This window comes from Oncorhynchus tshawytscha, linkage group LG01, assembly GCF_018296145.1.
Source record: "Oncorhynchus tshawytscha isolate Ot180627B linkage group LG01, Otsh_v2.0, whole genome shotgun sequence".
Lineage (NCBI taxonomy): Eukaryota > Metazoa > Chordata > Actinopteri > Salmoniformes > Salmonidae > Oncorhynchus > Oncorhynchus tshawytscha.
In genome coordinates this window covers 47,105,099-47,129,280 of record NC_056429.1, presented here as the reverse complement: position 1 = coordinate 47,129,280, position 24,182 = coordinate 47,105,099, and the positions used below count along the sequence as shown (strand labels likewise).

General features: G+C 43.9%; 1 protein-coding gene across 4 annotated transcripts in view; it reads left to right on the top strand.

Moving 5' to 3' along the window:
* Window positions 1-2,767, top strand: part of LOC112252143 (protein cramped-like) — a 43,490-nt gene extending 40,723 nt beyond the window's left edge. For all 4 annotated transcript variants that reach the window (XM_024423150.2, XM_024423143.1, XM_024423133.2 and 1 more), the window contains exon 20: window positions 875-2,767. In XM_024423150.2, coding sequence (XP_024278918.1) covers window positions 875-988 — 114 coding nt within the window. In that variant the 3' untranslated portion in view covers window positions 989-2,767. The remainder of the gene's footprint in view (window positions 1-874) is intronic.
* Window positions 2,768-24,182: the final 21,415 nt, after the last annotated feature.

The following is a 24,182-nucleotide window of genomic DNA, read 5'->3' as shown; positions in this document are numbered from 1 at the left end:
CCTTACCACCTGGGGGTGGCCCGTCAGGAAGTCCAGGATCCAAATGCAGAGGGAGGTGTTTCGTCCCAGGGTCGTTAGCTTATTGATGAGCTTTGAGGGCACTATGTTGTTCAACACTATGGTGTTGAATGCTGAGCTGTCGTCAATGAACAGAATTCTCAAATGGGTGTTTCTTTTGTCCAGGTGGGAAAGGGCAGTGTGGAGTGCAATTGAGATTGTGTCATCTGTGGATATTTTGGGGCGGTATGCAAATTTGATTGGGTCCACGGTTTCTGGGCTGATGGATGGTGTTGTGAGCCATGGCCAGCCTTTCAAAGTGCTTCAAGGCTACCAACGTGAGTGCTGTGGGTCAGTAGTCATTTAGGCAGGTTACCTTGGTGTTTTAACGCACAGGGACTATGGTGGTCTGCTTGAAATGTAGGTATTAGACTCAGCCAGGGACAGGTTGAAAATGTCATTGACACTCGCCAGTTGGTCAGCGCATGCTCGGAGTACACGTCCTGGTAATCCGTCTGGCCTGCGACCTTGTGAATTTTGACCTGTTTAAAGGTCTTGCTCACATCGGCTACGGCGAGCGTGATCACACAGTTGTCTGGAACAGCTGGTGCTCTCATGCATGCTTCAGTGTTGCTTGCCTGGAAGTGCGCATAGAAGTAATTTAGCTCCTCTGGTAGGCTTGTGTCACTTGGCAGCTTATTTATAGTTTGAATCCATTATAATGTCGTTTTTTTAAAGCAACATCAAATTCATTATTTTGGGGCAAATGTGGCAAAAACAATATTCAAATGTTGGTCACCCCCTTGTCAATACTCTGGAAGCGTGTTCTTCAGTCATTCTGTGACAATCTAATATGTGGTTATCTTCATCCTTGCAGGTAGACACCCAGCTGGCCTGCATGATGAGTGAGAGCAGCGTGGATTACATCGCCCGCTTCAACGATTTGGCACAGGAGCTGGCTGTCACAGAGCCGCACCTCCTGCCACCTTGAGTTTGAATAGACTGAAGAAATGTCTGTCAGTTGCACCTCCCACACCTTCAAAAGTGCAAGGACAAAGGGGGTGGAGAAACACTCCTTCCCCTATATAGTTTGTGAAAGAAAGTGCAATGGCCATGGCCTGAACAGAAGAAGCACTCAGATCTACCTTGGAACAGTCCAACTGGAACAGGTTTAAACTCGTTCTGATGGTTTCAACTGGTTCTGAAATGGTTAACTCTGGTTCTGAAGGTCTGTGGTCTGGTTTCAACGGCTTCTGAAGGAACGTGGACTAGTTTCAACTGGTTTGATGGCCTGTGGACCAGTTTCAACTGGTTCTTATGGGTTCTGACCAACGTCAACTTGTTCTAACGGGTTCCAGCTGGCTTGTATGTTTGGACCATTCTGTCTGTTCTGCCTAGCGAGCAGGCCTTTTTTATATATATATATATATATATGTGTTTTTTTAAACACTTAAGATTAATCCTGTTTACAGAACACAACCTCATGTAAAGTATAAAACAATGCCATATATGAACAAGAGACTGGGTCTCCATTTCTGTCCTTTTGTCTCCCTCTTCTTCCCTCTAAGAAATATCAACCCGAAGACATTGGGTTGAAAATGTAAATGTCAGACTAACTTTAAAATAACTACTGATGAACTGCTGGTAGCGTGTCCTTCTCCATCTTGTCTGTTCACGCGTACAAATTAAACTAACACATCACTTAATCATTTATTCTGTTTAAACTGAATAAGACATGAGTGGAACTGATGTGAATTTGTGTCCCTGGCCAAACATACGTGTCTGAGTGTCTGTGTCCCCTCCATATCAATGCAAACAAGTTTGACAGTCCACTTGAACATCTCCTCCAACTAACCCAGCTACATCTGTGTTAGTCAGTTTTTTTTCTTCTCAACCAATGCTTTGAATCGACCTGAAAGCTAATTTCAGTTTTCTGTAGCAAAACATGTTGTAACACCACACCAGGCGCTCCCTCCTATGATGCCTGGTTGGTTGTCAGTCAAGCTGCGTGTTTTAGAGCTCCCCAGCTGACGAAAGAACCAATCATATTATGTGGGGCTTTAGACACAGAAATATGGTCACGTTCCAGGATGACCTTGTTGGAGATGTTGCATTGTATCAACCAATGTTTGTGTGCCACATCATCGACTGCAGTCTGGCATCGGATTACTACGGTTGAGTAGTAATGCCTGACTACATTGCAGCAAATGCCAGAAATGAAGAAGCGTGTTTCCAGTACAATACGTGTCCAAAATGGCAGCCTATTTCCTATATAGTGCACTGCTTTTGACCAGAGCCTATAGGGCCCAGGTCAGAAGGAGTATGCTATGTAGGGAATAGGTTCCCAATTCAGACACACCCAATGCCTAGATGTCAGCTAAGGATTTTGTTATGAGAAATCACATTGACGCAATGATCAAATACTAAATGTCAGATTTTTATTGTTTAACACACTAAAAGAAATGTTCAAGCTACAAATGTGGATTATGTCTAAAGATTTTTATATAGCGGTTGTCTTTAAATTGGGGCATGGAGTCCTTTCTCTTTAACTTTAATCTATAACAATTCCAGTATTCTCTACGCTTTTGTAACAATCCTGTAAATTATTCTTATTTGGACTATTTATTAACAGGTTGAGAAAAGAAGTGTTGGTTTTAAAAGGAGCTATATGTAATATTTTTGCATTGTAATTTCAGAAAAATACCTTAATATATCAGCAGTAAATAGGAGTGTTTAACAATATTTAATAAAAAATTGAGCCCACACAAAATTGGTCGTCACTAGTTACTTCAGCCACAAAGTCGTAAGGCTTGCCTACTTGACCAATTTGGATAAAGTGAGTGTGATATGACTCGTATGCCGGCTTACGTTTCGCTGGCAATGACCAACCAGATGAGGGGGTTTGTGTATGCAGACCGGCTTGCAGGGGAGGCATGCATTTCATTTTTTTTATTAGCTATAATAAATCCAACCATTCTAAATGCAAAGGGATAATCGGATGTCTTAATCAGTCAGCTTGCAAGCGTATCATGTTTTCCCTTACTCATAGTTACTTGTCTTAACCCAAAATAGGTTTATTCCAATATCTGTATTGTTTTTAAAATGGCATGTAGACAAACAAATTGACACATCTTGATATTAGATTTATTTTAGCCACAAGTAAACTATACAATTTCACCAAAGTTCAGATGTTTTTTATTTTTTAAATTTGCTGATTTTAAAGATAAACTTCAACCCTGTTACTTTATTTTGAACCTAGGCACTTACTATAGGCATTTATTTAACTTAACGTAGCCTTGCAGTCCACTTTTTTTGTGTTTTGTACCAGTTTCCGTCTGTACAAAAGGCATGGAATATGGCAAAACGGTTAGAAAAGTGCCATGTGAGTCAAATTTATAGTAGACCCCAAAAGCTCTTTACAGGGTAAGGTGAAACTCAAGTCCTCACTAGTATGTACAACCTTATGTTATACTAGGGAAATTGTGTTTACAAAACTAGGGCCCACAGTAGGGACTTGTGAAAAGCAGAATCAACAACCTCTGCATGTTTGCTTTGTGAGAAGATGTTAGTTCAGTTAGCTATTGTTAGGTAAATCTGAAAAGTACAAGTGGCTTGGCTTTGGCCCCAAGTGAGACAGATGCTGGTCTGCGTAGTTGGAAACAGAAGAATCTGAGCCTTTTGGGTGAAATGCTGTATGGAAATGTGCCATTACATACTCTATTTTATTTTTATTAGCCCATCCAACCTCTTCAGAGGACAAAAGTTAATTTGTGTTACATTTAGGTTTCACAGATATTTGGTTACATAATTTGTTCATACAGTACTGCATACAATATGAAACGTATACACACTACTAAGTCGCTCAAGATAAGTGTGCTAAATAACATGTAAATTACTATTTATTTTTTATACACAGTATTATATGATAGGAATACAGTTTGATGTCATGACATACTCTTGCAATAAGTGCCATAGGATCTGTGGTGACCACAGTTGGGACACTGTTTAAAGTCCGTCAGTCCCATCTTCAATTTTATTGAAGAACATTCCATTATTAAAATTAAATGTAAAAGTACATGGTATAAATGACAAAGATCTGTCTTAACTTACTACCTTGTTCATTTCAGCAGCATGTTTGTCTTTTGGCTTTTCTTTGACTTTCACCTCATGGCATTCATGTCTTTGTTCCAACAACTTGAAACGGAACACAATTGAATGGGAGACTTTTACTCTCCCAAATGAGTTTTTTTCCTCCAACTGGCCTCCCTCATCTGATTGGTCGAGTAGGGGGGCCTTCTGACTTTGGCTGTGGTAACTAGTGACATCCCACAAAATAGTTCAGCCTTCCTATTGTTCAACAAAAGCTGTACCAGCTCTTTTCTCTTCCATCAGTGTCACTCAGAGGTTGGTTATTTCACAAACAGAATCATCAATGGCAGAAATCGTCCTGCCATTACCTAGTTGCGAAAAGTAGTTTATATTCAGCACAAGTATTGCAATTCACCTAGCTTCCACTGTTGAGTCTCTGATCCACCTCTACGCAGATGACACCATTCTGTATACTTCTGGCCCTTCTTTGGACACTTAACAACCCTCCAGGCAAGCTTCAATGCCATACAACTCTCCTTCTGTGGCTTCCAATTGCTCTTAAATACAAGTAAAACTAAATGCATGCTCTTCAACCGATCACTGCCTGCACCTGCCCGCCTGTCCAACATTACTACTCTGGACGGCTCTGACTTAGAATATGTGGACAACTACAAATACCTCTCCTTACAGACTCGCATCAAGCATCTCCAATCCAAAGTTAAATCTTGAATTGGCTTCCTATTCTGCAACAAAGCATCCTTCACTCATGCTGCCAAACATAACCTTGTAAAACTGACCATCCTACCAATCCTCGACTTCGGCAATGTCATTTACAAAATAGCCTCCAATACCCTACTCAATAAATTGGATGCAGTCTATCACAGTGCCATCCGTTTTGTCACCAAAGCCCCATATACTACCCACCACTGCGACCTGTATGCTCTAGTTGGCTGGCCCTCGCTTCATACTCATTGCAAAACCCACTGGCTCCAGGTCATCTACAAGACCCTGCTAGGTAAAGTCCCCCCTTATCTCAGCTTGCTGGTCACCATAGCAGCACCCACCTGTAGCACGCGCTCCAGCAGGTATATCTCTCTGGTCACCCCCAAAACCAATTCTTCTTTTGGCCGCCTCTCCTTCCAGTTCTCTGCTGCCAATGACTGGAACGAACTACAAAAATCTCAAACTGGAAACACTTATCTCCCTCACTAGCTTTAAGCACCAGCTGTCAGAGCAGCTCACAGATTACTGCACCTGTACATAGCTCATCTATAATTTAGCCCAAACAACTACCTCTTTCCCTACTGTATTTATTTATTTTTCTCCTTTGCACCCCATTATTTCTCTCTACTTTGCACATTCTTCCACTGCAAATCAGCCATTCCAGTTTTACTTGCTATATTGTATTTACTTCGCCGCCATGGCCTTTTTTTTGCCTTTACCTCATCTCACCTCACTTGCTCACATTGTATATAGACTTATTTTTCCTACTGTATTATTGACTGTATGTTTGTTTTACTCCATGTGTAACTGTTGTTGTATGTGTCGAACTGCTTTGCTTTATCTTGGCCAGGTCGCAATTGTAAATGAGAACTTGTTCTCAACTTGCCTACCTGGTTAAATAAAGGTGAAATAAAAATAAAATGGGTGAGACATTCTGCATGTACAGTATATAAGGAAAGTAATTGAACCTTTTTTCCACTTTTTGTTACGTTAGTCTTATTCTGAAATTGATTCATTGTTTTTTTTTTTTATCTTTATCAATCTACAAACAATACCCCGTAATGACAAAGCAAAATCATGTTTTTTTTACATTTTTGCTTATGTATTACAAATAAAAAAATTCTGTTTCAATTGATCATCCTTGATGGTTCTACAACTTGATTTGGAGTCCAGCTGTGATAAATTCAATTGATTAGACATGATTTGGAAAGGCACACACCTGTCTATATAAGGTACCACAGCTGACAGTGAATGTCAGAGCAAAATCCAAGACTCGAGGCTGCCAAAAGTGAATGAACAAAGTACTGAGTGAAAGGTCTGAACTTATGTAAATGTGATATTTCATGTTTTTATTTGTAATAAATGCAAATATTTATAAAAACCTGTTTTTGCCTTGTCATTATGGGGTATTGTGTGTAGATTGATGAGAGAGAAAAAACAATCCATTTTAGTTTAAGGCCGTAACCTAACAAAATGTGGGGGAAAATCAAGGGGTCTGAATACTTTCCGAATGCACTGTAGCACCTTTAACTTAATATAAGATGGTGGTATCTAAAAAACACATCCTGCTGTATTGAGATTTTTCAGTTTGTAAGATGCATTTTTACTCATCCATATAAACATAGTTTTAAAAATATATATACTGGCATGTGTGTGTGAACATGAATGGGCGAATCCCAAATTCCACATACCGAAAGTCAAATTTTCACTTCGTCATGCATTGATGTCAATTGAAGACAGTCAATTCGCCATCTTTAGGACGTTCCAAGTTATGAAATGTCCCGTAAGAGGTCACCTTGGCTGATGACGCCAGCGGATCAGCAATCAAATACTGACTGTCATTTACTGTTACAAACTAGGCAACCAGTGACTCCCAGGAAAGACTGAGCAACAACCAAGAGGAGAATGGTGACACTGGAGAAACCGGTGACTACTTGGAAAGTCTAGTGCAGGGGGGAGTTGGGCTAGCACCCCCAACTCACCGTCCTCTACAAGGGGGCGACCCGAAGCAACTACAGAGAACCGGAAGTAACCATTCCATACAAGGAATGTCAAGTGGCCACAACAACAACGTAGCCTGGCAACAGCTGGATGACGACCTGGACAACAACCTAGAAACAACACTGGTGGGGAAAAGACACTCACTTCCCTGTCCAAGCTTGTGCCCGTGGTGAACAGTGAAAGATTTGACAATGAAGAGAGCAACAATCAACCCAACAGACCGAAAATGTAGGCTTTTAGGCTTCGCAAAGAACTGCAGTCACTCATCAAGCGCTTCAGAGAGGCAGATGCCACACAACGCAAAGCGCTACAGGAACTGCAGGACACAGAGTAACCTGATGTCACTCCAGAATGCGGAAAGGGTAAGAACAAGGAGACAAAGACAGCAAAGCAGAGAGCCAACCCCTTCCACTTCATTTCATTTACACTGGAAGCGGAGAGATCTGGCAACCTTCAGGCAACTAAGGTGGAGAGGTACTCAGACCAGGGAAGGAATGAGCCATTTGGGCAGTGCCTGAGAATTTCACCAATCGACCAACCTGAATGCGAACATGAAGGGAAGTCATAGAGCTGGTGAAAAAGGCCAGAGCAAGATCAGCACCTGGTCCAAATGGATTTCCATACAAGTTCTACAAAATGTGCCCTAAACTCCTATGCAGGCTATGGAAGCTGATCAGAACGGTTTGGAGGAAGGGAGAGATACCAACATGCTGGCAGAGGGCAGAAGGAAATAACTCTTCCAACATCAACCAGTTCCACACCATATCCCTACTCAGCGTGGGAGGATAATGTTCTCCATCCTTGCAAGAAGACTCACCACCTAAATGAGAAACAACTACACTGACTCATCTGTCCAGAAGGGAGACATACCAGAATTCCATGGATGTATTGATCACACTAGCGCCATCAGCCATTTGAAAGGGGAGGCCAAGATCAATGGCAGTGACCCCTCTCCCTGATCTTCGAAGACCTGAAGCTTTACCACATTCACGATAACACCCAAAAGCAGCTACTACAGCAACATCAAGCTCAGGTTCTCAGCCAACATCACCACAACATGGCAAGCCCTGGAAAGGGGAATAGTCACAGGATGTACCATCTCAGTGATATTTTTTTTAATCAGAATTAACCTGATCATCAAATCTGCTGACAAATTCATGAGGCCCGGGAAGAATCCAACAACCACAGAAAAGGGTTTATTGATGACCACACCATCACTACCACCACCCACATGCAGGCACGATGGGTCCTGTCAGCTCTGGAGGAAACTGCAGGGATGGGCCAGGATGACATTCAAACCTCGCAGAACAAGAAGCCTGGTAATAAGAAAAGGCAAGGTGACCGACAGGTTCACCATGACAATTCAGAAAAAGGTAATTCCATCATACATAAATAACCCTATCATGTTCCTGGAAAAGTGGTACGCTGAGACCCCAAAGGACAGCCATAACATCAAGTGCCTACAGAGCCAGCTGAAAGAAAGCCTCCACAAGACAGGACTCGCTCCCTGGTAAATCCAAAGCCTGGATGTACCAGCACTCTGTTCTCCCCTGAATAACCTGTCCGAGTTCACCTTATCAACAGCACTAGAGAGAGCTGCAAACGACACCCAGGCAGGGCTCCCCAGTGGTGCAGCGGTCTAAGGCAATACTTCTCAGTGCAAGAGGCGTCACTGCAGTCCCTGGTTCGAATCCAGGCTGCATCACATCCGGCCGTGATTGGGAGTCCCGTAGGGCGGTGCACAATTGGCCCAGCGTCGTCAGGGTTTGGCCGGGGTAGGCCATCATTGTAAATAAGAATTTGTTCTTCTTATGGATCAAATCCCGTTAGCGGGATCGATTTGACAAGATAGTAACTACTTACAATTGGATACCACGAAAAAGGGGGTAAAAATTGAAGAAAAAAAAAGTTTATTTACCACCTTCACGAGTGCGGTCTCAGTGCAATGATGGCGTATAAAACCAGACTGGAGCGTTTCGTATACATGATTTGTCTTCAGGAAGGTAGTGAGTTGCCAAGCAATAGCTTTTTCAAAAATAATTTGGGAGGAATAGGAGATTCGATATAGGCCGATAGTTTTGGGAATTTTTTTCGGTCAAGATTTGGCTGTTCAGGAGATGTTTTATTACTGCCACTTTTAGTGAATTTGGTACACATCCGGGGGATAGGGAAAGGTTTATTATGGGCCAAGCACAGGAAGTAGTTTAGTTGAAATAGTGTCCAGTAGACAGCTGGAAGGTTTAGAGGCCAGGACTATTTTTGTGACTGTCTTGAGAGATGCAGGATTAAAAAAACTTGAGTGTCTTCATTGGTCTGAGGTCCTGGCAGTTCTGTGCAGACTCAGGACAACTGAGTATGTGAAATTTCTAAAACGTGTTATTGGGAAATATCCTTATTCATGGCACCGAAGGAGAGTGGGGAATGTATGATGTTTACATTCTATCAGGATATGTTATTGTCAGCCATCAGGGATACTATGGGAGGAGGGGAGACAGTCTTGTATGAGTCAACATGACAGCTGTGAGATGGGGAGGAGTGACCACTTTGGGGCAGAGGTCAGGTTAGATGAAGTGAGGAAGAACATATCTCACTTATCTTCTGGTTAGCAGCAGAGGTGTATTGGCTGTTCAGATGTGTAAGGAGGGGCTCAGCATAGGATAAAGGGTTAAATACCAGTGCTTGTGTGAATATGTTCTTTGTCTTATGCAGCTGAATGACCCAATGGGTGAATAGACTTGGCTTAAACTTTACTAATCATCTGTGAGTTTAACTAGGTTCATTTACACGTGCTTCTACACCTGCATTGCTTGCTGTTTGGGGTTTTAGGCTGGGTTTCTGTACAGCACTTTGAGATATCAGCTGATGTACGAAGGGCTATATAAATAAATTTGATTTGATTTGATTTAGAACCTAACAGTATGTTTTAAATGCCATGATGTCATGCTAATGTCAGCTTATCGTCTAATAGAATTCCTGCACACTATTGAGGAAGATAACTGTCTTTCGAGACGCATGTGTGTTTGACAACAGCTGATAATCAGCTGAGGGGATGCGCTGTACCAAAAATACAAGCTTAGTATGCTGATATTTGTTGCTTACTGCTTTTGTTTTTACTAAACATAATGTTCTAAATAGTGTATATAGTACGACTAGTATTGCAGTTTGAGTAGTAGGCAAATATTTTGGATCACAAATGTTACATATGCACACAAAAAATGATTTCTCTCAAATTTTGTGAGAACTTCTGCTTTGCCAAGATAATCCATCCACCTGACAGGTGTGGCATATCAGGAATCTGATTAAATAGCACAATTATTACACAGGTGCACCTTGTGCTGGGCACAATAAAAGAGGACTTCCACCAACAAAGGCCACCACATCAACTTCGTCAGACCTGGAGAAGCGGGAGCAGCCAGAGCGCATAATTTTCATGCTGACTGCAGGAATGTCCACCAGAGCTGTTGCCAGAGAATTTTATGTGCATTTTTCTACCATAAGCCCACCTCCAACCTTGTTTTAGAGAATTTGGCAGTACATTCAACCATCCTCACAACCGCAGACCACGTGTAACCACACCAGCCCAGGACCTCCACATCCAGGTTCTTCACCTGTGGGATAGTCTGAGACCAGCCACCTGGACTTGAAACTAGGTTTGCACAACCCAAGAATTTTTGCACAAACGGAAACCGCCTTAGGGAAGCTCATCTGTGTGCTCGTCATCCTCACCAGGGTCTTGACCTGACTGCAGTTCAGCGTCGTAGCCGACTTCAGTGGTTAAATGTTCACCTTCGATGGCCACTGGCACACTGGAGAAGTGTGCTCTTCTTGGATAAATCCCGGTTTCAACTGTACCGGGCATATAGTATGGCGTTGTGTGGGCGAGTTGTTTGCTGATGTCAACGTTGTGAACAGATGTCCCATTGTGGAAGTGGGGTTATGGCATGGGCAGACATATGCTACGGACAACAAACACAATTGCATTTTATCGATGGCAATTTGAAGGGGGGCTCTTGTAGGATTATTTAAGATACTCTTTGAAGAGGTAGGGTTTCAAGATTGGCTTGGACTGGGCTGAGTGGGAGCTGTCCTCCGGTAGGGGTGCGAGGGCCAAGAGACCAGAGGTGGCAGAACAGAGTGCTAGGGTTGGGGGTGTAGTGTTTTAGTATAGCCTGAACTAAACAAAGAAACTAGGGAGGCTATTGTGAGCCTATGAGCATATTTACATGCAAACATGTATTATTAGACTAAACATGGTCATGAAATAAGATTTTATTTATTTGCTTGCTACTTTCAGAACCAGAGTGGGGGCAACTCCCTAGCTCTGCTACTGCAAGCATTAGGGCTCAGAATTGACATGGGCACAAATGTTTTGCATACACATTTCAACAACATTCTAGTTATTGTGGTTCCAAATGTTAAATAGGTACACAAATCTCTGGGGTGAAGCATTCATTCAAAAGATTAGAAATAGTTTTTTTTTTAAACGGCTCTAGGAAAAAATAATCAAGGGTACAAGACTATGTACATACCAGAGTTAGAAGGCAAACAAACTACTAATCCCATACAGCATTGAGGTCTGTGTCGTCCAGTCACAGAGCAGACGTGTAGATCACGTGACTTGGATATGCTCTGTGATTGGACCATAAAGACTGCAAGGCTCATGGTTAGTGTTGTTTTTGGTGCTCTTTGCACTAGAAACTGATGGTAAAAACACGCTTTCTCAGCACAGAGGTTGAAATGTTTATAACCGATGGGCATTACATCAACATATGAATTGTCTTGCAATCTCGGTAGAAAATAGAATGTCTACGTTGCACAGTTATAGCGCTATCGCTAATATTTATTATCACAATGGGGGATTGCATTGAGAATTCACTTCCTGGAACTGCTCGTCGGTGCCCTATCCACCTCAGAGAAATAGTAATGGCGTCTTTTTGTAGGCACTAACAATGCCATGGTTCGTTGGACAAAGCCTATGTGGAAAGGAAGGGTGTTTTTGTATAAACACCGAAACTAAGGTCTGTGGTAAACACTGGCTTATGAGATCATATGTTTTGTTCTATGAAATAATCTTCATTAGCTAACGTCACTTTGTGCTTTTTTGAAATTACATAAATGCTTCACAATTCACAAAGGCTTCATAATTTATAAATGTCATGCTTAACTGACCATAGAACAAAACGTATAAGATCTCCTGAGCTCGTGATAACATCAGACTTTATTTTTGGCGTTTATCCCAAAAACCTATTCTTTCTCAAATACATTTTCACCACAGGAATGGCTGAAAGAACCAGAAGTAACTTATTTGGGGCGGCAGGGTAACCTAGTGGTTAGAGTGTTGGGCTAGTAACCGGAAGGTTGCAAGTTCAAACCCGCGAGCTGGCAAGGTACAAATCTGTCCTTCTGCCTCTGAACAGGCAGTTCCTAGGCCGCCATTGAAAATAAGAATGTGTTCTTAACTGACTTGCCTAGTAAAATACATTTCTGGGTTTTAGGACTACGTGCTGGCGAACTTGTTTGATTTTCAAGCATTTTTAAACACGGAAACTAAGGATACAATTTCCTCTGTTCTTGCACATTGTCATAATTCATATGTGTGCCACTAGAAATCCCTGAATTATCATGCTTCTGTTAGTCGAGAAGCAGGTGGTATGTATAATAATACAATGAACATGGAACGATACAAAACAAGAGTAGCGTCTGGACATGAAACACATAATTAATACTGCCTGGGGAATGAACATAAGGGAGTGACAGATATAGGGGAGGTAATCAGTAAATTGATTGAGTCCAGGCAAGTCTCACAATGATGCGCAGTTGCGTGTAACAATGGTGCCAGGTGTGCATAATGATGGATGTCAAAGCCAGTGATTAGTAAACCGGCAACGTCGAGGCGCCAGGGAGTGGTAATAGACGTGGCATTCCACCCCCCTGACCACAGGACGACGCTAGCCAGGGAGACTGCCCAGAGGGCGAGGAGCGGGCCAGCCCTGAGGGAGAAGGTGGAAATCACAGCTGATGTTGGGATCCAGAATGTCCTCCACCGGAACCCAATACCGCTCCTCTGGACCATACCCCTCCCAATGCAGCAGGTACTGGAGCCGACCCCCATGATGTTGGGAGTCCAGTAGGGATCTGACGGCATAGGCTGGACCTCCCTCGACATCCACGATGGAACACGGGAGTCTCATTGTGGTTCACCTGCTCCTTCTGAAGGTGGAGGACATGCTGGAGTCTCATGTGGGTATCGCTCCACACTTTTTCTGCTCACCTGAACCACTCATCCACCACAGGAGCTTCGGTCAGGACCAGCTGATAAACTCACAACACACTGGAAGTGAGTCAGCTCGGTGGAGGAGTGACATAACAAATTATGGGCGTATTCCTTCCATGGGAAGAGTTGGGCCCACTCTCCCTGCCGGTCCTGGAAGTGGCTCCTCAGGAACCTCCCCAGCTCCTGGTTCATCCTCTCCACCTGCCTGTTAGACTGAGGCCTATACCCGGAAGTGAAGCTGACCATGACCCTGAACTTCTCCATGAAGGCTCTCCATACCCATGATGTGAATTGGGGGCCACGGTCAGAGACTATGTCCTCTGGAAGGTCAAAATGCCAGAAGACCTGCTGGAACAGTGCCTCAGCGACCTGGAGACCAGAGAGAGGGGTAAAACGACAGGTTTTGGAGAATCTATCCACGACCACCAAAATGGTGATGAAACCGTCAGAGGGGAGATCAGTGACAAAATCAATGGATAGATAAGCTGAGGCACGGGAAGGCGAAGGAGTTTCCCTGATGGAGCATGCCGGGGGGGGGGGTTTAGTTTGAGCCCATACGGGACAGAAGTTGACTTAGCGAATAACGTCCTGCCCAAAGGTGGATCACAAATTCTACTCTGAGATGGATTGAGTAGTTTGAGTAATACCTGGATGTCCAGCGATGACAGCTGTGTGCGTCCAGATCAGCAGCCAATCCCTTATCCCTGTGGGAACCTAGGCGATAGGTCAGCGTGAAGTCAAATCTAGTACAGAAAAGGGCCCACCTTGCTTGGCGCAGGTTCAGCTGTATGTACTCCAGGTTCCGATGGTTGGTGAGGATGACAAATGGGTTCTTGGCGCCTTCCAGCCAGTGTCTCCACTCCTCTAATGCCAACTTCACTGCCAGGAGCTCTTGATCGTCGACGTCATAATTCCTCTCTGCAGGAGACAGATTCTTAGAGGAATACGCACAAGGATAACATTTTTGTGGATTACCTTGTCGTTGAAACAGGACAGCCCCAAGCCCACCTCGTCGATCTCTACCACAAAGGGTAACGTAGTGTTTGAGCAATGGGGCGGAGGTGAAACGTCCCTTCAGTAGGCGAAAGGCCTCGTCAGCTGCTGGACACCACACCAACCTACGGAGACCACCCTTGAGGAGGAAGGTATGAGGAGAGGCGATGGAGCTAAACCCCAAATATCGTTGTAAGCCCTTTATGGTCATTGGGACTGGCCTTGACCTGACTGCATCTACCTTCTTAATTAAGATCCATCATCACTCCTTGCGGGCTGATCTGGTAGCTTAGAAAGGAGACAGCTTCCTGACATATAGTTGGTTGGCCAGAAGGCGTTCCATGACTACTCGGACGTGAGAGATGTGATCCTCCAAGGTAGACCAGGATATCGTCATTATACATGACCACCTGGCGTCCGAGCATGTCCCGGAACATCCCATTGACGAATGACTGGAAAACTGACGGAGCATTGTCTAAGCCAAAATGCATCACCAAGTACTCGTAGTGACCAGACATCGTGCTGAATGCGGTCTTCCATTCATCCCCCTCCCGGACGCAGATGAGATTGCACCGGGCTGCTCGATGGCTGCCGGGAGAGGGTAACGGTACTTGGTGATCTCATTCAGTCCTCTGTAATTAATACATGGAAATAATCCTCCATCCTTCTTCGCCACAAAGAAGAAGTCTGCAGATGCAAGAGAGGTGGACGTGCTGATGAAACCTTGTTGGGGCGCCTCATGGATGCACTTCCCCGTGGCCTTGGTTTAAGCCACCGACAGAGGGTAGATGCAGGCTTTTACGCCCCTGCGCAGATGCAAGCAGGTCGATGAGGCAGTCGCAGGTCCTGGTATACCTCCGGGATGTTGGGCTGAAGGGCAACCACAGGACTCTGAACTGACATGGAACCACAGGGGACGGGAAAGCAGGTCCTCCGGCATTCGGGTGGCTAGACTGTGATTTTCATCCTCAAACATGAGATGGTTGGGTTATGGCGTTGGATCCATGGGAGGCCGAGGATGATCTTGTGAGCTGGTGCACTAATGATGAAGAAGGGAATGTTCTCCTGATGGATGGACTCCACGGTGAGAGTGAGTTGTGTGGTGATGTGTGTGTGTGATGGTCCCGGATCCTAGTGGCCAATTTATCAAAGGGCTTGAACCGGAAAAGGAGAGGAGAGCGGGTGTGAGGTGATGTTAAGAGAGGAGGCAAGGGTCTGTTCAATAAAGTTCCCCGCTGCACCAAAATCCACTAGCGCTGTAAAAACGGTACTTGAGGGACAGAGTGATCGACACTGAAAAGGGTTTGGCAGAAAGTGATGAAGATGGGATACTCCCTTCTGCCCAAGGAGATGGAAGATCACGTGACCGTCCCTCTGCTCTCATGGATCCCGAGTTGGCACATATTGGACACTGCTGAAGCTGGTGCCCTCCTTGACCACAATAGAGACCCAGCTGTTTCCGTCACTCCGCCGCGGGAGGTGTGTGACCCCTACCTCCATGGGTTCAGGCTCTGATACAGAGTGTTCACTGACGGAGGGAGAAAAGCGATAAGGGTCCCGATGCTCCCGAAGTAGGTTATCCAGACGGATGGTCATCGTGATGAGTGGCGTCCAGGAAGAGGTTGTCATCTTGACATGCCAGTTCCATCTGGACCTCTTCGCGCAGTCTTCTTCTGAATAGCGTACAGAGCGCCAGATCATTCCATCTGCTGGATGCTGCTACTGTCCGGAAGGTGAGTGCATACTCGGCAGTGGCCTGGTCATCCTTCCGGAGTTGGAGTAGGTGGTCAACACCCTCTCTGCCCTCCGGTGGATGATCAAAAATACCTCTGAACAGAGCCATGAACCCCATACGAAGCCAGCTCCTCCTCTCTGACGGCCGTAGCCCACTCCAACGCCCGCCCAGTCATAGAAATAACCGTGGCAACCCTGTACCTCTCGAAGATGGAGACTCACATCTGGTGCACAAAATAGTTGCACCAGCTGGTTGTGGTATTGGCGAAGTAGGTATCCCTGTTCGTCGACCATCTGGGAGATGTTGTCACGTCTACTCTCACTCCTCCCCTCCGGAGTTCGACGTTGCCGGCATACTAACCCCCTGTCCTGGGATCCATCATTACATTATCATTATTGTGATACTCACAATGATCTGCAAAGGATTACCTCCCCTTTATCTGTCACTCTCTTGGGTTTTTTCCTCAGTCAGTATTGTTCCTGTATTCATGCATTATCGCCACTGTTATGTTGTCTCGTTTCATGTTTGTTGTTTTATTAAACGTTTCACCTGCACCTGCTTCTCTACTCACAGCGTCACCATTACAGAATACCAACTCAAACTATGGAAGCAGCAGGAAAATTGAATATCTCTCAGACGGTTGACGAACAGGGTTACTACCTTCTATGTCAACACCATGACCAGCTGGCACAACTGGGGACGGCTATGGAGGAGGTTCTTTGCAGTTTGCAATGTCTCGAACACACCCGGGAGGCGTTGCCTTCAACCATACTCTTACAACCAGTCGACCCAGCGAGCCAGCACAAAGGCCCATTCAGCAACCCGCTTATGTCAGCGATGCCCGTTTATCCCTCCCGGATAAGTATGGCGGTACACCATCCATATGCCGTGGCTTCCTACTTCAGTGCTCCCTCTACACCAGATGGGAGCCCCCACCACCGAGAGGTCCTTGGTTGCCACGGTTATTTCTCTAGTGACTGGGTGGGCGTTGGAATGGGCTACGGTCATCTGGGAGAGAGGAGAGGAGGAGATAGATTCCTATAAGGGGCTCATGGCTCTGTTTCAAATGTTTTTTCGATTATCCCCCGGAAGGCAGTGAGGGAGGTGAGCGTCTACTGCAATTACAGCAGGGGGACCAGACGGCTGCTGAGTACGCACTCACCTTCCGGACAGTAGCAGCATCCAAGTGGATGGAATGAGCCGGCACTTCGTACGCTATTCAGAAGAGGATTGCGCGAAGAGGTCCAGACGGAACTGGCATGTCGAGACGACAACCTCACCCTGGCCGCACTCATTGAAATGGCCATCTGTCTGGATATCCTACTTTGGGAGCACTGGTCCTCTCATCGCTTCTCTCCCTCCCTCCCTCCCTCAGTGAACACTGGATCAGAGCCTGAACCCGTGGTGGTAGGGGCCACACGCCTCACCGTGGCACAGCACCACAGACGGACACAGCTGGGGCTCTGTCTGTACTGTGAATAAGGAGGGCACAAGCTCCAGAAGTGTCCGGCATGTCCGAATCTGGGATTCACAAGAAAAGGAAGGTAATTTGTTAAATTCTAGGTAGGCCTAAGTGTGAAATAAGAAACCATTGTTGAAATACTATAAAAGCCTGAGATAATGGGAATTTGAATGAGAGATGGCTGATCTTGCTCTGTTGGAAGATTTGGCATACACTGCATTTTGCAGAGAGCAAGATTTTAGAGAAAGGTTGGACTTTTCTGCAGAAAGTATAGATTGGCTCATCAGATAACGTTTCTCAAAACCATACGAATAGTATTTTTGCGAGGATTTAAGACCTAGTTTAAAAAGGCAAATGCATGCCATTCCGGTGCACATCTTAGTGCTATTCATCCTCAGGTTTTTGTCAGTGGTCACTTTTCAGCGGGAGCTTGCCAATTGGCATCTCACAGCACTTGATGAGCCAATATTTTGGATGCAATCATCAGCAAAACGAACAGTAACACAATTTCCAAACACCATCACACAGGTTGAACTCTAGGGGTTTCTTTGCCATGATACCATCAATTGGTTCCCGAATACGAACGGAGCAATAGACAGCACCCACCACATCGCTATAAAATCACCATCCCAAAACAATTTAAATTATGTGAACAGAAAAGGCTTCCACTCTGCCTCTAGAAATTAAACCTTCTCCTGTTGCCTGCTGCACTGCTACTTGGATTCCACCTGGCGATCTGTTCACAGTCTGCCCTGGCTTGTCTCCCCCTGTCTGGTACATGTACCCCCACCACACACCCCCTCTCTCCCGAGCTTTCGCTTGCCTCCAGCACACAGTGACTCTGAACTTACAATGGCTAGCCCCATATTTTTTCTTGTGCATTTTCATATTTTACTATTTGCCTCATGACTCCTGCATGCTTTGTTGAGTATGAACTTTCTTATTTACCCAACCGTGGGATAGACTGTTTGTTCCCACACTCGGGACTCTGACTCTCTATTGGTTACAGACTCTTGGCCTCCCATTCTATTCTAACCACCTCTCGCCGGCTTTATATTCATGTTACCTGATGAAATTGCTGTACAATATGATCTTGTTTCCATCTAATGCACATTAAAATGTCATAAATCAACACTGCAGAGCTCTCCGGTCCTATGCCGTGCCTTGATTGCATTACTGTTGATGATATCTGGAAATGTGCATGTACACCCTGGCCCATCGACTGTTGCCAGTCCGAATTCTGACTTGTGCTCTATCTGCTTCACTGATTTCTGCTCTCGTAAAAGCCTGGGTTTTCTGCACGTTAACACTAGAAGCTTATTATTTAAAATGGATCAATTGAAAGTGTGGGTTCACAGCTCCAATCCAGATGTGTTGGTCATTACTGAGACGTGTTGAGTCCCACCTGGCAAACATCCAGTGTAAATGCAGAGCTCCAAATTCAAATAAATTACTATAAAAATTAAACTTTCATGAAATCACACATGCAATATACCAAATTAAAGCTACACTTGTTGTGAACCCAGCCAACGTGTCAGATTTCAAAAAGGCTTTACAGCGAAAGCAAACGATGCTATTATGTGAGTACAGCACCCCAGCAAACAAACACAGACAATCAAAAAGCAGAAATAAAGATATAATTCATGCCTTACCTTTGACGAGCTTCTTCTGTTGGCACTCCAATATGTCCCATAAACATCACAAATGGTCCTTTTGTTCGATTAATTCTGTGGATATATATCCAAAATGTCAATTTATTTGCCATGTTTGATCCAGAAAAACACTGGTTCCAACACGCGCGACAGGACTACAAAATATCTCATAAGTTACCTGTAATCTTTGTCCAAACATTTCAAAAACCTTTCCTAATACAACTTTAGGTATTTTTTTATCGTAAATAATCTATAAAATTTAAGACGGAATAAACAGCGTTCAATACCGGAGGAAAACGAAGTGGAGCGTGCTTTTTTCAGGTCACGCGCCTCTAACAAAGAGTACACTTCTCTCTACCCTTGTTCTGAACAGTGCTACTTCTTCATTTCTCAAAGGAAAAACCTCAACCAATTTCTAAACACTGTTGACATCCAGTGGAAGCGATAGGAACTGCAAACAAGCCCCTTAGAAATCTGGATTCCCAATGAAAACCCATTGAAAAGAGAGTGACCTCAAAAACCTGCCAAATAAGTTCTGTTATACTCACAGACATCATTCAAACAGTTTTAGAAACTTAAGAGTGTTTTCTACTAATAATATGCATGTATTAGCTTCTGGGCCTGAGTAGCAGGCAGTTTACTTTGGACACGCTTTTCATCCGGACGTGAAAATACTGCCCCCTATCCCAATGAAGTTAAAGTTGATGATGTGGTTGTTATTGACAAGAAGCACATGGCTGAGCTCTTTATTCACCACTTCAATAAGTCAGGATTCCTATTTAACTCAGCCATGACTCCTTGCCGTCCAACATTTCCCCCCACCGCTTCTAATGCAACTAGCCCGAATGCTCCTCCCTGTTTTTCCACTGCCCTGCTACAAAGTTTTTCACTGCAGATGGTCACTGAGTCCGAGGTGCTAAAGGAGATCCTTAAACTTGACCCCCAAAAACCATCTGGGTCAGATGGTTTAGACCCTTTCTTCTATAAGGCTGCTGCCCGTATCATCTCCAAGCCTATCTCTGACCTTTTTAGCAGGTCTCTGCTCTCTGGGGAGGTTCCCATTGCTTGGAAGGCAGCCACGCTTTTTCCTTTATTTAAAGGGGGAGCTCAAGCTGATCCTAACTGTTATAGGCCTATTTCTATTTTGCCTTGTTTATCAAGTGTGTTAGAAAAACTTGTCAATAATCAAATGACTGGCTTTCTTGATGTCTATAGTATTCTCCCTGGTATGCAATCTGGTTTCTTCCCAGGTCAAGGATGTGTCACTGCAACTCTGAGGGGTCTTTGGCCTCGTTTGCTAACTACCTCTCTCAAAGAGTGCAGTGTATAATGTCAGAACATCTGCAGTCTCAGCTACTGCCTGTCACCAAGGGAGTACCCCAAGGCTCGATTCTAGGCCCCACGCTCTCTCCAATTTACATCAACAACATAGCTCAGGATGTAGGAAGCTCTCTCATCCATTTATATGCAGATGATAGTCTTATACTCAGCTGGCCCCTCTCTGAATTTTATGTTAAACGGTCTACAACAAAGCTTTCTTAGTGTCCATCAAGCTTTCTCTGCCCTTAACCTTGTTCTGAACCCCTCCAAAACAAAGGTCATGTGGTTTGTTAAGAAGAATGCCCCTCTCTCCACAGGTGTGATTATTACCTCTGAGGGGTTAGAGCTTGAGGTAGTCACCTCATACAAGTACTTGGGAGTATGGCTAGACGGTACACTCTCCTTCTCTCAGCACATATCAAAGCTGCAGGCTAAAGTTACATCTAGACTTGGTTTCCTCTATTGTAATCGCTCCTCTTTCACCCCAGCTGCCAAACTAACTCTGATTCAGATGACCATCCTATCCATGCTAGATTACGGAGACATAATTTATAGATCGGTAGGTGAGGGTGCTTTCGAGCGACTAGATGTTCTTTACCATTCGGCCATCAGATTTGCCACCAATGCTCTTTATAGGACACATCACTGCACTCTATACGATTCTGTAAACTGGTCATCTCTGTATATCTGACGCAAGACCCACTGTTTGATGCGTATTTATAAAACGCTCTTAGGCCTCACTCCCCCTATCTTACATCTACTGCAGCCGTCATCCTTCACATACTACACCCGTTTTGCCAGTCACATTCTGTTAAAAAGTCCCCAAAGCGCACACATACTTGGGTCCTCGTCTTTTCAGTTCGCTGCAGCTTGCGACTGGAACGAGCTGCAAAAAACAAAGACTCAATCATGGACACTCTTACTGACAATTGTGGCTGCTTTGCGTGATGGATTGTTGTCTCTACCTTTCTTGCCCTTTGTACTGTTGTCTGTGCCCAATAATGTTTGTACCCTGTTTTGTGCTGCTGCCATGTTGTTGCTGCCATGTTGTTGTCATGTTGTGTTGCTGCCATGCTATGTTGTGGTCTTAGGTCTCTCTTTATGTAGTGTTGTGTTGTCTCTCTTGACATGTGTGTTTTGTCCTGTATTTTATTTAATTCAATTTCATTTTTAATCCCAATGGAAGGTCTTTTTCCTTTTGGTAGGCGGTCATTGTAAATAAGAACTTGTTCTTAACTGACTTGCCTAGTTAAATTAAATAAAATAAATGTGCAGGTAGGTTATGTGATGCGCAAAAGACGCTGAATGTGGTTTCAAGGTGGCCAGGTGAAATGCACAACTTGTTCATTCTGAAGAACAGCAATGTTGGCCTATACAGGCCGGAGCTGTTGAGGATGAATGGCTTATTGGTGAGTGTTACCTACTCATTTGTAGTATATTTTACATTGCTAAAGCAACTTGAAGTGTCTTAATTGTCCTCTCTTTGTAGTGATGTTTATTTAAATTTTCACAACTGAGCGAGCCAAATAAAATGTTTTGGTTGTACTCAATCTCTGATTCTAGCACCTCTATTTCAGTCTCTGAAAGCTTTTTCTGGTTGTTCCGTTGTTTTTCATGGTACGGCGTCATATATTCCCCGCGGGATAAAGGGTTAATTTTGACCATATGGTTAATTAGGGGCATTTCGAAATGCAAACATTTATGGTTGTGCACGAGCGCTGAGCACAATTGTTTGGCTATTTATCAGTGGTTATCTCCCAACGGGCACACAACGTCATGTTGATGTCTTATTCTGGGTATATTCTGGTCCCGACGTCATATGGTGGTCATATTCTGGTCACGACGTCTTAATAATGACCAAAATAGGACCAGAAAATACTTATTTTGCCTGTAGTCTTCCCAACTGACTCAAACAAGATGCCATTACAGGACTCATGGCAGTCATTATTTAAAACAAATAAAAAATATTCTTAGGCACATGCACATGCACTGGCCTGTTTGGATCATCAGGTTACCGTGGACCACAATCTTACAGAGATATCTCTCACACCCACCAGAGGAGGAGAGATTGAGAGGTATGGAGGTGGGGGCTTTTATGACATCTCACGCCATTGTAAATCTTAAGGCAGCAGACAAAATCCAGTTGTCCTCCCTGTGTGGAGGAATGGAATGTATGATGGGCCTAAGGAGAACCTACCTCAGAACAGTAACATGCAATAAATGGACTTTGGGACAATATGTTTTGTCAGCCAAAATGGTGGTAATGACGATAGATGGAATATGAAAATGAATGCCATTTTTGTCATGTTATTAAAAGTTATATGATGACGTTATAACGAAAACATTGTAACTTTAAGAGTTTTCATAATATGTAACTGATGTTTGCACACTGTACGTTGTGTGGAAAATGTCCAGATCAAAGAGAATGTTTTTGTAATGATGAAATGTGAAGTTAGTTGTCTAAATTGGATCTGAGTAAAATCCAGTCCCCGCCTCGTAACAAGTGATGCCCAGAGAACTTGCCATAAAGACGTAAACGGCCCTTTCTGACCCGAGGGTATGAAACATGTGAGTTAAGGATTTACATATCAGACCAGGTGATCGCACTGCAAGCCAAGGTCCTAGTTAGTCGCAACCCCAAAACGCAACACGAGGCTGAAGAAGACAAAGGAACCTTTTAACAAGGTTTAACAAGGTGCCGTCATCAGAGGAGAAGGCGAACCCGGTCCACGAAGAGACACCCCATCAGAGACCTTCGGCAAGTAATTACATCATTATATTCTGACCCATAAGAGCGGCAGTCCGGGGCAAGGTGTTAGGGCTAAAACTAAGCATAGTTTACCAATGTATCCAAGTGTGCTTTTCTCTCGTATACTCTCTTTCTCTCTCTTTTTAAATCCCCATTTTGTGTAACACGTGTCATATTGGGTTGGCCCACTAGGAACCTGTTTCAATGTACTAAGTTCTAATCAATAGCCTAGACTGTGTGTTTGTGTATGTATATCTTATAATTTAGCTTGTTAGTAAATAAATATTCAACTCAATTGGTTTGGTATGCACTCATTTAGTGGGACTTGGGTTTGTGCAGATTCCAGGATTATGCGACGTTCAGGATGAGACTGTAGAGTTAAATGAATTAATTAGCGACTGTTTATATTCTGATGTTCTTTGAGTTAATTTGGGAAATGGAAACTTAATAAAAACAAACTTTCCCAAAATGCCCCAGGTTACTGAGTTAATGATTACCTGATTAATTTAATAATTAATAATTAATTCATTAATTATTCGATGAACAGCAGTCGTCACAATCTACTTTGTGCATGACACGTAATTTTTCCAATAATTGTTTACAGACAGATTATTTCACTTATAATTCACTGTATCACAATTCCAGTGGGTCATTCCAGAAAATTATGTCATGGCTGTAGAAGCTTCTGAAAGGCTAATTGACACAATTTGAGTCAACTGGAGGTGTACCTGTGGATGTATTTCAAGGCCTATTTTCAAACTCAGTGCCTCTTTGTATGACATCATGGGAAAATCAAAAGAAATCAGCCAAGACCTCAAAAAACAATTGTAGACCTCATCCTTAGGAGCAATTTCCAAATGCCTGAAGGTACCACGTTCATCTGTACAAACAATAGTACGCAAGCATAAACACCATGGGACCACGCAGCCGTTATACCGCTCAGGAAGGAGACGTGTTCTGTCACCTAGAGATGAACGTACTTTGGTTCGAAAGATGCAAATCAGTCCCAGAACAACAGCAAAGGACCTTGTGAAGATGCTGGAGCAAACAGGTACAAAAGTATCTAAATCCACAGTAAAACAAGTCCTATATCAATATAACCTGAAAGGCTGCTCATTAAGGAAGAAGACACTGCTCCAAAACCGCCATAAAAAAGCCAGACTGTGGTTTACAAATGCACATAGGGA